The sequence below is a fragment of the Rhinoderma darwinii genome, chromosome 1, assembly GCF_050947455.1.
Source record: "Rhinoderma darwinii isolate aRhiDar2 chromosome 1, aRhiDar2.hap1, whole genome shotgun sequence".
Lineage (NCBI taxonomy): Eukaryota > Metazoa > Chordata > Amphibia > Anura > Rhinodermatidae > Rhinoderma > Rhinoderma darwinii.
This window is the reverse complement of record NC_134687.1, coordinates 364810952-364827891: the sequence shown is the minus strand read 5'-3', so window position 1 is coordinate 364827891 and position 16940 is coordinate 364810952. Positions and strand designations below refer to the sequence as shown.

Here is a 16940-nt window from a genome sequence, read left to right as displayed (position 1 = left end):
ATACTTCTCATCAGAACGCCCAGCTAGTAAAAGTAGTAAACACGCCCCGATGTACGGACATAATACACGCCCAGTTGTACTTTTACTTTTAAACACGCCCAGTTGTACTTTTGCAAGCCTCATTTGCATAAATACAAAAATGGTCATAACTTGGCCAAAAATGTTCGTTTTTTAAAAATAAAAACGTTACTGTAATCTACATTCCAGCGCCTATCTGCTGCAATAGCAGATAGGGGTTGCAAAATCTGGTGACAGAGCCTCTTTAATAAAGTCCTGTGATTACAGAAGCATTGGAAGTGTTTCAAGAAAACAGTCTATGCAATGTGAAAAGGGTAAGGAATGGCAAGAGTGGTTTCTTAACGGACTTGCATAAACAATGCACTGGGCTCTAATGTAATGGTAGACCATAATAAAAACCTTCCGGTTAATGACTTAGGAAGGAGAGATCTGCAGCAAAATGGCTGAGAATTGAAGGGAAAGACTTTAAAAAGGTTCTGTACAAGATCTAAGAACACTGTAAAGTTTATATTCTTTTCACTAGAGGTATGCTTTAAAGGATAGCACAGGTTTTGAAAAACATGGATGTTTTTTTCCCACCCAGTTATATATTTTTATACTTAACTCCCGAGCTTTCCCACTGGATCCATTTACTATAAGCATGGCAACCCTTCATTACAAATCAGTTACATATATCCAACAAAATATTAATTTCTATTCTCTGCAGGTCTCTTTTTCGCTAGGTTTTCCAAAAATAGTCACACAGATGATCCCCACCATGTGCTTCCTCGATAAAAAGTACTGCACGGAAGAGATTCATCATACTAATATGAAACCATTAGGTCTTTTTCTATTTTCCAACATCAGTTAACTAATCAAATTAGTTTTTTAAAAAAATATGGACAACTCCTACACTTTGTCAGTACTAGATTTTTTGCATGAAGTCCAGGCAATTGAAGTCAGTAGATGTTGATAATGTGCACATAGTAAGTACACCAGTGCCTTCAGATGTGTCTTGCGATAGTGAAGAATATCCATATACAGATGACGGTTAACATTTTTTCATTCTTTGTTGTAACATTGCATAGATTAGCCCTGAATGAGTCGGATGAAAATTAATGACAATTAGCATATTAAACTAGATGTCCTGTGAAGCCCCCTGATTGTACATTCACAGCATCCATAGAAAGAGACAAGGACACTAAATGCTAGTCAACATTGTTTTATTGATAGCTTCACATCTGCAAACGGACCATTGATGTGCAGACTTATAGACATCTGAAAATTAAGGCACACAACATAAAACATTCTTCAGAGTCAGGAAAAAGTGACGAATACAAATTTATACCACATTTCATTCTTAGCAGCGGTCCTGAACATATTTCATATGTAGCTCTAAAAATTAATCTAATTCTAGGCACGGTGTAACGGCACATATGCATCAAGAACACTGAACTCATTTTATTTAACTTTTTATATTCGCTTAATCTGAACCTTCGGGTATGTTCACACGCTAGACTAAAAACGTCTGAAAATACGGAGCTGTTTTCAAGGGAAAACAGCTCATGATTTTCAGAAGTTTTTTTAAGCCACTCACAATTTTCGCTGCATTTTTTACGCCCGTTTTTGGAGTGGTTTTCAATAGTCAATGAAAAACGGCTCCAAAAACGTCCCAAGAAGTGTCTTTTTCGTGGCCGTTTTTCAAAACTGCCGCGTAAAAAAACGGCCCATCAGAACAGAACGCCGTTTTTCCAATTGAAATAAATAGGCAGATGTTTGGAGGCGTTCTGCTTCCGATTTTGTCAGTTTACGGCAAAAAAAATGGCCGAAAATAGCCCGTGTGAACATACCCTAAGGCTGGGTTCACACGAGCATGTTACGTCCGTAAAGGACGGAACGTATTTCGGCCACAAGTCCCGGACCGAACACACTGCAGGGAGCCAGGCTCCTAGCATCATAGTTATGTACGATGCTAGGAGTCTCTGCCTCTCCGTGGAACTACTATCCCGTACTGAAAACATGATTACAGTTGTCCTGCAGCGAGGCAGGGACTCCTAGCGTCGTACATAACTATGATGCTAGGAGCCCGGCTCACTGCAGTGTGCTCGGTCCGGGACTTGCGGCCGAAATACATTCCATCCTTTACGGACCGAAAATGCTCGTGTGAATCCAGCCTTATTGTAAAACACTTAGCACCTCTTCACAATTGCATTTTGGACAGCATCACAGTCAACCGTTAACATTTCTGTTACAATAAAATATGCAGTACGGCTATTAATTGCAAGGTTAATTAAAACACTGAGAATGGTTTATCAAAACTGGTGCAAGTGAAAGCTGGAGCGGTTGTCCACAGCAACCAATCAGATACCAGCTCTCATTTTTCCAAGAACCTTTTTTTTAAAGAACTGCCACTTGATTGGTTGCTGTGGATAACTGTTCTACGTTTAGTAAATCTCCCGAATTGCCTCTGATTTGTTATACATGTACTAGAACTCTATTGAGGAAATACAAAAAAGCTGACATCAAAAGAAGGCAACATTTACTGAAAAAGTCAGTTGTAGTACGCACCAATAGAGTAAAGTAGCTGAACTCATAAGTATGTCATAAGATATATCAGAGCAGTATGTTGTATCCCTATCAGGAAAAAACACAAATATCCTGCATTTTTCTGCCGCATTAGCAGTGTGTGAAGTTACAGGGCCGAAGCATGCAGCTGCTCTATTCTTAGGTCTGGACTTTTACCTTGTTTCGCCTCATTATAGGCACGTTGGGGGGAATTCATCAACCTTTGCATCGCGAATTGCGACTTTTGGCCTTTTCTAGGATGCACTCGCACGTAGCGTACTTGCATTGTATTTCATCAACTTAGGCTATGTTCATAGTTAGTCTACTACGGTATTAATATTGTCAAAACGGCAGAACCCTTGCACAGCTGACACAAACGGAAACCATTGGCACTGGATCCATCACCATTGAAATCAATGGTGATGGAAACGGAAAACTATGGTTTCCATTTGTGTCGGTCAGGGCTCAGACGGAATGGAGCCCCGACGCAGATGTGAACGAAGCCTTAGGGTATGGTCACACACACACACTAATTACGGACGTAATTCGGGCGTTTTTGCCCCGAATTACGTCCGAAAAATGCGGCTTGAAAGAGTTGACAAACATCTGCCCATTGAAAGCAATGGGCTGACGTTTGTCTGTTCACACGAGGCGTATATTTACGCGCTGCTGTCAAATGACGGCGCGTAAATAGATGCCCGCGTCAAAGAAGTGACCTGTCACTTCTTGGGGCATAATTGGAGCCGTTATTCATTGACTCCAATGAAAAGCAGCGCCAATTACGTCCGTAATGGACGCGGCGTTCAAGCACCTGCACATGCCGTTACGGCTGAAATTACGGGGATGTTTTCTCCTGAAAACATCCCCGTAATTTCAGCCGTTACGGACGCTGCCGTGTGAACATACCCTTCGATGTGATCAAGGTTATTGTGATCCTGTGTGTTATGCACAAATAGGAACTGCTCTCAGCCAAGCCGCCAGTTTAGTTGAACTCACGTATTCAGCTAATAGCGCTTGATGCAGCCTTTATGTATAGAGGATACAGAGGAACTGCATCTGAAAAATGATCGACAAAATTTTAAGAAAAGTCAATAGAAAAAAAAAGCCTACAAAAGGTGTCCAGAGCCTTTAAAACTAGGTTACTTGGCAAAGGTGCAAGCTATTTTAATTTTTTTTTTAGTGCGGGAACACTTAAAGGAATAGTGTCACGAAAACAATTTTTTTTAACATCAGTTTGATTTTAGTCTTTTATTAAAAACTTTTATATTTGTGTGTTTGTGTTTTACTTTTTTTTATTTTTACACTTTTTCTTCCCTATGGGGGCTGCCATTTTTTACTCCATTTCTGTATGTGTCGATTAACGACACATACAGACATAGAGTACGGCAGCCCCAGTCCCATAGTGAATGCGAACGGGGCCCGTTCCATCCACTATGGTGTACGCCGTCTGTGTGGGAACGGCGCATGCGCCGCTCCCACACAGTCAAAGTTGAACTGTGCGCCGTCCGGCGCCATTTTCCTGTGGACCGGAAGTCGCGGCCGGACAGTAAGATTACTACTGCCGGTCGCGGCTTCCGGACTTGTGCACATGGAGCAGCGGCAGCAGACGGACCGGCGGCGACTGGAGCAGGTAAGTGATTTCTATGTATGTTCGTGTTTCAGTGTGTGTTTACTACTGTATGTAAACCTACTACACTGTGTGTTAGCTCAAAAAATGGCGACACACACAGTGTAGGAGGTTTGACCGTTCAATCCCCTCGTTTCTCCCGGCACTAGCCAGGATAAAGGAGGGGGGATTCTGAGAGCTCACTAGAGCGAGTGAGTTTTTCCCAATTTTGCAGCATAAAGCAATGTGGTTACTTTACCACATGCAATGCTGCAATTTTGGGAATTGCTCCATCTAGTGACGAGCAATGGGAAATATTATAAATTAGAATCTCATTTATAATATTTCCTGACTCGTGAAAAAAATAAAAAAAATTAGAACAATGTTTAATCACCCACACACTAATTGTTTAACTAAAAAAAAAAATACATTTTTTGCTAGCAACACATTCCCTTTAAGGTAGTTTTACTTTGAAAAAGTTCTCCATAAATATGAAACGGAGAAGAATCTGATTAATAAGAGGCTCAGCTGTCAGCAAAGTGCCAACCCAGGTTTTAGCCATGGTGCCTCATAGCAATCAAACTATACTTGTATTCGTTACTACAATATTAAATCAGATTTTATGAACACATTTAGGTGGAGAACCTCTTAACTTACTAGAAGTTTTGGTCCCCAATGCATAGCCTCAAAGAACATCCATCCAAGTTATAACCTTAAAGCAATAACATTACCAAATATGATAATAAACTATCAATGTTAAAAATAAGTTATCTATCGTAGGAGACTTTATTGTATTAGAACAATGCTCTACTTGTGTTATCTATGAGGAACTGCAAGCTACATAGAGGCAAGTACAACAAAATAGAATGATTGGTCCAGACAACTTCTCAATGTTTATATGCTAAAAACAGGCACCAAATGAGGTAGTCTGTTTGACCTGGTCCACTGGCTGGTGTGTTCATGAGGTAATGGCATGGGCATGACACATTGACTATATAATCTCAATCATCTAATGAAATTATTAAACACTAAAAATACTACTTCCATGGCACTGTAAGAAACCCCCCAGCCAATGAGAGTAAGTCACAATTTCAGGTTAAATTAAACTTGGTTAAATTAAAAGGCTACTTCTGTAGATCGTAAGGACCACAGTCAATGCAAGATGACATGAGCAGTGCTTTATCTATGGGTATGGGTGGAGATTAGATTATATATATACATACACATATATATATATATACACACACACACACTATATATGAATATATATAACTTCCATTATATTTACAGATGAGTTTTAGATTTGACCTGTAAAATGTTGGCTTTTTATTTAGTAGTCCTAGATATTCAGTGATGTAACTATTAATGTCTTTAAAGAGAACGTTTTCCCCATGAAACACCATTTTATTATATTTAATCTTTAAAAAGGTCCAAAATTGTGACAATTAATTTCATAATACTGTATATTTTTATAGTATAGAAATAGTTAAATAATAAAATTCTCACAGCCTTCAGCCACCACTAGGAGTTTCAAAGGTCACTGAATATGATTTATTCACTAAACGGAGTGTGCGTGTGTATTTATGCATTATTACACGTAATGGAAATATACAAAGATATGATCTCCTATGTAGCATCAACCTAGAATCTTAAGACCCTCTACTTGCAGCATGTTAAATCTACTAAATAGTTTTTTTTCGGATGACTGTAACACAACATTCATTTTATCTTAGCATTCGTTTACATCTGCATTGGAGGCTCCTTTAGCAGCCTCCGTTGCAGATCCGGCAGGGATTACTAGAGATTACCAGAGACAATTGCGCAGCATGCTGTGCTATCACGATCGGTAAAATCACGGACACCCCGACGGAAAGCCGACAGAACCCATTGAAGTCAACGGGTTCCGTTGGCCGTGTCCGTTGAGCAACGGAACCGTTGCTTCCGTTATTCCCTTGTTCTGCTCCTCTGACAGAGCGGAACAACGGAATGTCACAACGCAGGTGTGAACTAAGCCGAACATGTATATTAGGAGGCAGGAGTGATAAACTACCATTCAAGCCATCTTTTTCAGAACTCCATGATTAAAGACCTTTCATCAGGCCCTGTAAATTATATGCACATAAATTTAAGTTTTCGTAGCACAGCTCATTACATAGGAAATGATTATGTTGGGGATGAGTATGTCCTCCACTATACAAACAACATACCAACACAGCACTGCCATCACAAGATAACAATTGCCAATCACTGGCTAGTGGACGCAACATTGAAAATCTCATTACTAGAGTAAAGCTGGTTTGCTACGTAAACCAGAGTGCAGAGTTCATAGTGTTGGCTTCACATGATATTACGGTCAACAGTTAATGGGAAGAGATTTTTGGTTCATACGAAAGGCCTACAAGTTTATGGGACATACAGAAGCAGCCTATGGATAAGTGATTAATGTAATTTGTGGGAAAATGTTAAAATGAAAATGTGGCATTTCTGGGTAAAATTAAAACAAATATAGAACTACATATGAAAATATATTTTTTTTCTCTAGACTATATTACGTAAAATAAAAATATTCTGAATCAAAAGCAATCTTCAAACAGCCATTATTGAGAGCTTGCTACAGTGGGCAAGCACAGCCTTGGATGATCAGAAATTCAAGAATCATTTATTTCTGGAGCAATCACAGGAGGCAGCATGAAAAATAAAGGAAAACATACAACGAAGCAAAGGCTTCGAAGACTAAAATTCAATCTAAAGTAATTTTTTTTCTCAATTTTTAAAATACTTTTTTTTTCTTTTAAATCAATATTTCCATTAAAGTTAGCCTTTTTAAACCCATTTACTTTTAAAATCTTATGGGTTACATAAGAAACTACATTAAAACATGATTTTCTAGGCCGATTATTAAAATATTACCATTATCAGAAAAGATTTTGAGAGGCAGTAAAATGTCAGGCACATAAAATGAGTAGCGTGAAGTTAAAAACATAGCACAGCATTAAAAAGATTTAAAACATTCATGTTCAGGGGTTGGCAACTAAGAGTCCAGGTCTCAATGTGCTTCTCATCTTGTTTCCATTTACTCCTGACTCGCATCAGGAAGCTTTGTTCGCAGGAATGAATGAACATGCGGCCAGATCTTGTTGGTCTCCATTCCAGAAAAAGTTTCCAAGACACCCTTGTTTCTAGAGAGACCCCAAAGAAAGAAAGATTATTCAAGGACTATTCATGCACATACTGGGAGACGTATAAAACTAGTGTGAAGGGTAACTGGAGCAGTTGTCCTCCGCAACTAAATCACACCGCAACTTTTATTTTTTAGTCTCCAGTTTTTTTCTAAACCATGCTGCCATATCACCTCATGACAGGTAAAGCTGCTACAATAAAGGTAGGAAACCACATATGTGCAGTAGTTTCAGTCTGAATAGTCTCTCATTTACATAGAGCAAGTCTAGCCCTGTTCAGACTATATAGAGAGGATACTGCAACACATGCCAGCAATGTGCGCTCCCTGCCTCAACCAGTTGAAGAGGCGGAAACGTGTCTTATGCGGTTTCTTCTATAGCGGTAAGGCAACATCATAGGCTGCCTGGATGTAACCAAATTGTTGTAAAACATAGTCAAGTAGACCATGGATATGTATATCAGCTATTTAGGCCAAACCAATATCCTAAATTCTGCAGTGGTCTCTAATCGATAAACGGACGGTACTTACCCTACATAAAAAGTACAGAAATAGGAACTCATGGGCCCTTAATTCACACAAAACACATTTGTTAATGGAAAGACAGAGTACTTCTATGGGGTTTACTATCAATCTGTTGCAAAAGATACAATATTTTACACTTACTTGTAATATTGCAATACCGGTTTTGTAAGAGCCTCATAAGCTTTTAGTCTCTTGTTAACGGTTTCTGGCTTGTCATCTTCACGTTGAATAAGAGGTTCTCCAGTAAGATCATCAATTCCCTATTGCCAAAAATAATACATAAATAAATCAATCCTCTTGAAAATCTAAACATCTTTCCCTATGAACATCCTTTTTATGAAACAAGTTCTGACAATGCCAATTACATCTTTCTGGAAAAGATTGTTAATATTTTGAAGAACAAATTGTGATATTAAAGGGTAAGGCCCCATGCACACGTACGTGTTTTTGCGATCGCAATTCACCTGCAGATCTGCGGGTGAATTGCGGTCCCATTAATTTCTATGGGCCCATGCACACGACCGTGGTTTCCACGGTCCGTGCATTGCCCAGGCGCCTGGACCGCAAAAAGAACAGACATGTCTTATTACAGCCGTATTTTGCGATCCAGGCTCATAGAAATAAATGCACACGGCCATGTGCACGGGCCGTGATTTGCGGGCGGCCCGCGGGTGACACTTTGCGGCCATCTGAGCCGCAAATCACGGCCGTGCACACCAATACGGTCGTGTGCATGAGGCTTTATTCCCATACCAGACATTTATACGTTGGCCAAAGGATATGCTATAAATGTCTGATATATGCGAAAACAGGAGTCCCCCGAGCCCAGTCCATTCTGTTGGAGTTACGAAAATCCCTGTTCTCAATATAGGTGCGGGTCCCTGTGGATATACCATAAGTGTGTCAGATGGTAAAGAAAGAGAACCAAAATCCAGCGCTGAAAGTAAGAAAAATGGTACTCCTGTTCCAATTTTATTGGTAGTGTAACAAGTTAAAAAGAACTTAACAGGGTAGTTTGGTAGCAAGGCAGAGTACAGAGATGGGTGGGGGGTGAAGGTTCACAACATTTTTCTTTGGTTAACTGTGCCAAAGGCTATAAAACCTTCTGTAAAACAGAAGGTTTTACCAGGGAAATGCAACTCAATATTTATTGCCCAGATTCTGCCGTTTTCAGAAATATCCCACATGTGGCCTTAGTGCGGTAATGGACTGAAGCACCGGCCTCCGAAGCAAAGGAGCACCTAGTGGATTTTGAGGCCTCCTTTTTATTAGGCACCATGTTCGTTTGAAAAGATCTTGTGGTGCCAAAACTGTGGAAACCCCTCAAAATTGACCATATTTGGCAAACTACACCCCTCAAGGAACTTATCGAGGGGTATAGTGGGCATTTAGACCCCACAGGTTTTTTGCTGCATTTTGTGGAATTTGGATGTGCAATTGAAAACCAAATTTTTACGATAAAAAGTACAAATTAAAAGAAAAAAAAAACAAAAACACCCCAACATTTGTAAAGCAATTTCTCCCGATTACGGCAATACCCCATATGTGGTCATAAACTGCTGGTTGGACAAACGGCAGAGCTCAGAAAAGCAGGAGAGCTATTTGGCATGTAGATTTTGCTGGATTGGTTTTTGGGCGCCATGTCGCATTTGCAGAGCTTCTGAGGTACCAGTGCAGGGTAAACCCCTTAAAGGGGACCCCATTTTGGAAACCAGACCCCTTGAGGATTTCATTGTAGTTTTCATGGGGTGCATGCGACTTATTGATCAGTTTTTATTCAAATTTAAGAGGCATAGTGACTAAAAAACAGCAATTCTACTATTGTGTTTTATTAAAACAGATTTACAGCGTTCACCGTGCGCTATAAATAACATTAACTTTATTCTGCGGGGCAATAAGATTACGCCGATACCAGGTGTTTATAGTTTTTTTTATGGCGTTTGCACAATAAAATACTTTTTGCAAAAAATCATTTACTTATTGTGTTGCCATATTCTAAGAGCCAGAACTTTTTTATTTTTCTATCAAGAAAGCCGTGTGAGGACTTGTTTTTTGCTTAACGAACTGTAGCTTAGATCAGTACCATTTCGCTACATGCGACATTTTGATCTCTTTTTATTCCATTTTCTGGGAGGTGAAGTGACCAAAAAAAAATATTGTGATTCTAGTATGGTTTATTATTATTTTCTGTTATGGTGTTCACTGTGTGGGATAAATAACAAAATACTTTTGTAGTTCAGGCCGTTACGGACACGGCGATACCAATTATGTATAGTTTATTTATTTTTTAATAAGTAAAGACTGATAAAAAGTAAAAAAAAAATCACCCTTTTTCCCTTATCACTTTTAAACTTTTCTTTTTTTACTTTTTTATTTTGTCCCACTAGGGGACTTGAAGGCAGGAGGCCCTGATCGCCATTTTATTTCACTGCACTACATGCGTAGTGCAGTGTATCAGAGCGGTCAGCTACTCGCTGACAGCAAGCATAATGGGTCCTGACTTTTTCAGGACCCACTAGGCTTCCGTGCCATAGCAACCATTGCCACCCGCTATCATGAAGCGTGCGGACGATGGTGGTTTAACTCCTAAGAAGCCGTGATCACTATTGAACGCAGCTTCTAAGGGGTTAATCAGCGGGGACACCGCGATCGGTCCCCGTTTAAGGAGCTGCGGCAACTGCTGTACGAGACAGTAGTTGTCACAGCTCCTGTATGTGTCGGGAGGGCGGCCGAAATGGCCGATCCTCCCATGACATACTATTAGGCCATGAAGCGCGAACGATGCACTTACCATGACCTAATAGTACGTCAAGGAGCAGGAAGGGGTTAATGTTATTAATCACTAAAATAAGTATGTATTATTTGTACTTGTTATGGCTAAGCTGATACCAAATATCTGGGGGTTATATTATTGTATATAGGTTCAAATAAATAAAATATATTTTCTGTAAATATTTTCTGTCTTTTTTTACAATACTTCACATTTTTTTGGTCCCATAAATTGGCTTGAACTTGCCTTTGTTTTTTTTTACTAATTATATACTGGCATGGAAATATACAAAAGCCTAATAAGCCTTTTCAAGAGACAGCCCTGGTCAGGTCCCAGGCTGTCTCCAAAGTGATGCAAACTCCACAAAGATAGTAAAAACAATATCTGTGGTGGCTTACGGAATAACGGTAATTTCATGTAAACAAAGATCTGCCAAATTTTCTCTAACGTGATAGGCAGATCTAGTGCATATTCTGCTTCTCACCATCCAAACAGATTCAATAATGTGGACAGACTGGTGTGTCCTACTATTTTTCACATATATGCAGGGACTTTTCTTTCAAAACAACAACAGAAATGTATCATGCTGACTGTTGGCAACGACTTTTCACAAATGACACAAGTTTCACCCATACATGCAGATATAAATTATGCAATTTTACAATAGCCACTATATTATCATCTTTATGGCTTCTTTAAAGAGGCTCTGTCACCAGATTTTGCAACCCCTATCTGCTATTGCAGCAGATAGGCGCTGCAATGTAGATTACAGTAACGTTTTTATTTTTAAAAAACGAGCATTTTTGGCCAAGTTATGACCATTTTTGTATTTATGCAAATGAGGCTTGCAAAAGTCCAAGTGGGTGTGTTTAAAAGTAAAAGTGGGCGTGTATTATGTGCGTACATCGGGGCGTTTTTACTACTTTTACTAGCTGGGCGCTCTGAAGAGAAGTATCATCCACTTCTCTTCAGAACGCCCAGCTTCTGCCAGATCACGCTGTGACGTCACTCACAGGTCCTGCATCGTGTCATCCGAGCGAGGACACATCGGCACCAGAGGCTTCAGTTGATTCTGCAGCAGCATCGGCGTTAGCAGGTAAGTCGATGTAGCTACTTACCTGCAAACGCTGATGCTGCTGCAGAATCAACTGTAGCCTCTGGTGCCGATGTGTCCTCGCTCGTCTGACACGATGCAGGACCTGTGAGTGACGACACAGCGTGATCTGGCAGAAGCTGGGCGTTCTGAAGAGAAGTGGATGATACTTCTCTTCAGAGCGCCCAGCTAGTAAAAGTAGTAAAAACGCCCCGATGTACGCACATAATACACACCCACTTGGACTTTTACTTTTAAACACACCCACTTGGACTTTTGCAAGCCTCATTTGCATAACTACAAAAATGGTCATAACTTGGCCAAAAATGCTCGTTTTTTAAAAATAAAAACGTTACTGTAATCTACATTGCAGCGCCTATCTGCTGAAATAGCAGATAGGGGTTGCAAAATCTGGTGACAGAGCCTCTTTAAAGGGTAAGGGTCTGCTTACACGTAATGTACTTGCATTGTACACGGTCGAGTCACATTATTAGGATGACCAGCTAATATCCAGAGTAACCACCGTGTGTACCACGGACAACAGCTAGACGGGATGGGAGTGACTCAATAAGGCGCTGGTAGGTTGTCTCGGGTGTCTGGAGCCATGCTGACTACAGTGCATCCCACATTTGCTGGAGGGTGCGTGGGGGAGGATCCATAGAGCAAACAAGATGATCGAGGTTGTCACACAGATGCTCAATTGGGTTCTAGTCTGGCGATTTAGGGGGCAAGGAAAGTACTTGGAAGTCTTGGTCTTGCTCTTCCAACCACTGTCGGACATTTATAGCCGTGTGACATGTCGCATTGTCTTGATGGAAAATGCCATCTGCCCCAGGAAAGACAAACCGCACATATGGGTGGACATGATCTGCAACTATGGATTCATACCCAAATAGGCTCAGAGTGCCTTCCACACGGATGAGTGTGCCCAGAGAATGGCATGAAAAAATTCCCCAGATCAGAACGCTGCCGCCACCAGCTTGTGTTCTTCCAGCAATGGTTGCTTTGTGTTTGTTCTCTGAAGTTTCTCGCCTGACACGCAAACGTCCATCAATTCGATGAAGCAGAAAACATGATTCATCGGAGAAGGCAACCCTTTGCCAATCATCGGTGGTCCAATTCCGATACTGCCGTGCAAATTTAAGCCTTTTTTTTCAATGCACCTTTGTTAGCATAGGAACAGTGACCATCCGTCTGCTTCGAAGCCCCATACACAGTAGGGTTCTCTGAACTGTTATAAACACATGTCTGGTAGCCCCCTGGTTGATTTTCATGGTGACCTGCCGCACTGTAAACGGTCGTTCGGCCCTCGCGCACCTTCGTAGCCGATGTTCACCTCTCACATCAATGGCACGTAGTGTTCTGCAGTTTCCACATCGGTTATTCCCAATGGTGCCATTTGTCCACTCACGATACACTTTCACGATAGCAGCATGCGAACATATCACAAACTGTGCAGTTTCAGAAATACTGCCACCCTTGGCCCAAAAAGCCAGTAATCATCCCTTTTTGCAACTCTGATAAATCGCCCCTTTTACCAAAGGAAACAACGAGTGATAGGTGTTTAGACAGCCTATCGCACACCTTATATATCCACCAAGCCAGTCCTCGGCACATCACTTCCTTCATGGGTTACGCGCTGCCGATGTCAAAAGTAGGAGGAGGTCATAATAATGTGACCTGACTGTGTATTTCCGCAGTGTAAAAATACACTGCGGAAAACGACAAAGTGTGTGTATAGGAAAAAATATTCTGCAATGCAGACAGAGTTCCCTAGTTCTTGATTTGCAGAATATTTTTCCCATATGCGTACATTGTAGGTTTCTACAGCGTATTGTTAAACTGCGGAAAAAGAATGGAAGTATGCCACGTGTGATCGCACCCTTACAAGATGAATGGCAAACACTTTTTGTTGGGAGGACAAAGCTATAACATGTTGGTTTTAAGATTGGAAGGATAAAAGAGATTGTGGCAAGAGGGTGAATAAAAACTGTATATGTACATGAGAGTGGTCACTGACTGCAAGTCACCCTGAAGGGACACAGTGCTTACACCTAACATTCATGTCTTTTCTATGAACTAAACTTTCTTAGTAGTTGGATAGAAAAAAAAAAGTGGTCACTGCCAGATGTACTGAGAAACAAATTTAAAAAAAGTGTGATAGCAATTAGATTTTTTTTAAAAAAAATACATATTTGGAGTCAAGAAGGAATTTTTTCCTAAGATGAGAAAAATTGGCTTTTGTCTCATTGGGTTTTTGCCTTCTTCTGGATCAAAATTGTAGGAGAATAGGCTGAACTTGATAAACTTATGTATTTTTCAGCCGTACAAACTATGTATATAGAAACCATATAGTTCTATTACAGATCCATATTAGTGTAGGACTACAGCCTTATGAGAAACAAATCCTTACTGAAACTTTTGGTGGATTGAATTCTGTGTTATATACTCTTCCACTACCAGGGTGGATCCATCGTGCAGTGAGACGATCCTTAATGGTTTGAAACGGAACGTTCAAGTCAATGACTGTGTTTATCTGATGGGCTTCATCAAGGGCTTGTGCTTGAGGAACAGTTCTTGGAAAACCTAAATAAAAAAAAATTAAAAAAATCCTAATAACTACCAGTCTTATCAATCTGCTAAACAAATTCACTGATCTGTGTACTGTATATCTATGTGCATGCATGGTGGTTTAAAATAAACACCATTTTCCAACCAAATACCTTATGCTGCCTTTTGCATGAACAGTCATTTGTATTCATCCAGCATTCACCATGTACATCCATACACAGGCAAAAATGGACTATAAGCGGGGTGTGGGGGAATCCCTCCCTCAGTCACCCAATTGTTGGCTAACCTGTGGTTACGGACAACTAATCACCAACGTGTAGGTTTACTTTAGTTAAGATTATTTTCCCCCCTCTTCTTCTAAAAACTATAAAAGGATTTCAGACCAGACACAAACATATCTAGTAGAGTGAGGGCGGATTCACATGAACGTGATTTGCGTCCGTGCAGCCCGCATGGTTTTCACGCGGGTCGGATGGACCTATGCAAGTCTATTGGGCAGTGCAGACTGTCCGTGAGTTTTGCGCAGCGTGAGTCCGCTGCGTAAAACTCGCGACATGTTCTATATTTCTGCGTTTTTTGTGCATCACGCACCCATTGAAGTCAATGGGTGCGTGAAAATCACGCATGCCCCACAGAAGCACTTCCGTGGGACAAGCGTTATTCGTGCAACAGCAGTAAAAGAATGAATGTAAACAGAAAAGCACCACGTGCTTTTCTGTTTACAAACATCCAAACGGAGTGTCATAATGATGGCGGCTGCAAATCACGCAGCCACGCACCATATACAGATGCCACACAGAGCTTTTTCGCGCGCAAAACGCAGCTTTTTTTTCATGAGCAAAACGGACACGGTCGTGTGAATAAGGCCTTAAGCTTACCATCCAGCAGCCAGTTATGTTCACCAAAGTTATTTAGCTCTTGTATGATTAGCCGGGTGATCACATCATCTGGAACTAGCTGACCTTGTTCTATATAAGTCTTTGCCAGTATACCAATCTCTGTAGAGAAAAAAAAAAAAGATGACGGCATCAGAATCATTGATCTACCAAATATTACACAAGGATTTCAACAATCTGTCTACCACTGAAATACACACAACATTTATTTGGGTTGTAAGGGTTGACCCAAGATTGAAACATCCCCTATCCAGAGGATAGAGGATAAGTGTCTGGGGTCTAACTGCTAGAAACCCCCATCAATCATGAGAATGGAGCGGCTGTCAAACATGTACGCTGCGGCTTCATTCAATTATATGGGACTGCCGAAGATAGCCGAACGCTGTACTCAGCTATATTTGGCAGCCCATGCACTTTGAATAGTGCAGTAGAGCCCATGCTTGGTCTAGCGCCATTCAAATGAGGAACATTGGACCTCCATTCTCCTAATCAGTGGGGGGGGCCCAGCGGTCGGACCCCCACCGATCAGACACTTATGACCTATCCTGTGAATAGGCAATACGTTTTAATTTGAGTTAACCCCTTCAAAAAGATGGGACAACTACTTTAATTAATTTAGTCCAGAAAATCAATACGCAAATAAGATCATAAACATTTAACCAGGTTTGCTTAGGTCAGACTGCAGTATCTTGCAGCAGACAATTATTTATCATTTATTATTATTATACAAATCTGTAGTCTCTCTTTCCATTTCCCACCTGGCTTTAGCAGAAAGTGGACATAAGGTGTGAGGCGTAGAGGTGAATATGCCATAATTGTCTATGATGGAAGTAACCCATTAACAGGCGTTCTCTGCTTTTGACAAGCTCAACTTGTTAAGCAGGTCACAAAGTGTCGCCCTGCTGGGACCCTCAACGATCAACTGTTAACAAGGGCTGTGGAGTCAGATTCCAGTTCTGACTTGGAGAGCGAAAAGTGTGCACTCATAAACTTGATGCAGCTATTTATGTATAGGTCCTGGAAATCAGGTGAAAATCTGAATGGGAATAAAACATGCATGTAAAAAAAAAACAAAAAACGTGCATCTGTATTCCTCTGTAGAAACATTGTTTTGAGGGAAGCGTTTCTCACACACAGAGAATAGAGGACGCAAACACGGTAGAAAATGTTGCTGCCGCAAGTAGGCCTGGCGCAGGCTCAATGTTTTCCCTATGGTTAAAGCGCCCTGACTAGGGGGTGCCTACAGTCAGCTTAGAACAGGAAGACAGTATTAAGGCAAGTACTAAATATATAGCACTTGCCTTAATACTTCCTGTTCTCTCTAGCAGTTCTAAGCGGACTGTAGGCAAACATTGAGCCTGCACCAGGCCTACTGGCGGCAGCACCATTTTCTACTGTATTTGCATTCTCTGATGTGTGTGTGTGTGTGTGTGTGTGTGTGTGACATTCTTCCCTCAAAACAATGTTTCTACAGGGGAATACCTTTGTGAAATGACGGAGAATGGCATCAGTCATATTAAAAAAAAAAAAAGACATACGTATGCTGCCATATGAAAGGAAAACAATAGAAGTCTATGAGTGTCCCCTATTACGGTGTCACCAATGTCTTTAAAGACTCCTGCTTGCTTTAAAATCAGGCTCATGTGTATTCACACAAATTAATAATGTTGGGTAGACGGTGCTGGCAGTTCAGCATCAGTTACAATCCGTAAATAATAAGTTTCTTGGCCAATCTGGAT

General features: G+C 40.7%; 1 protein-coding gene across 1 annotated transcript in view; it reads right to left on the bottom strand.

Moving 5' to 3' along the window:
• Positions 1 to 1203: 1203 nt before the first annotated feature.
• Positions 1204 to 16940, bottom strand: part of AK3 (adenylate kinase 3) — a 30165-nt gene continuing 14428 nt past the window's right edge. The window contains exons 2-5 of the mRNA XM_075827467.1: positions 15184 to 15303; positions 14148 to 14320; positions 8013 to 8131; positions 1204 to 7347 (exon numbers count right to left, since the gene is read on the bottom strand). Coding sequence (XP_075683582.1) covers positions 7242 to 7347; positions 8013 to 8131; positions 14148 to 14320; positions 15184 to 15303 — 518 coding nt within the window. The 3' untranslated portion in view covers positions 1204 to 7241. The remainder of the gene's footprint in view (positions 7348 to 8012; positions 8132 to 14147; positions 14321 to 15183; positions 15304 to 16940) is intronic.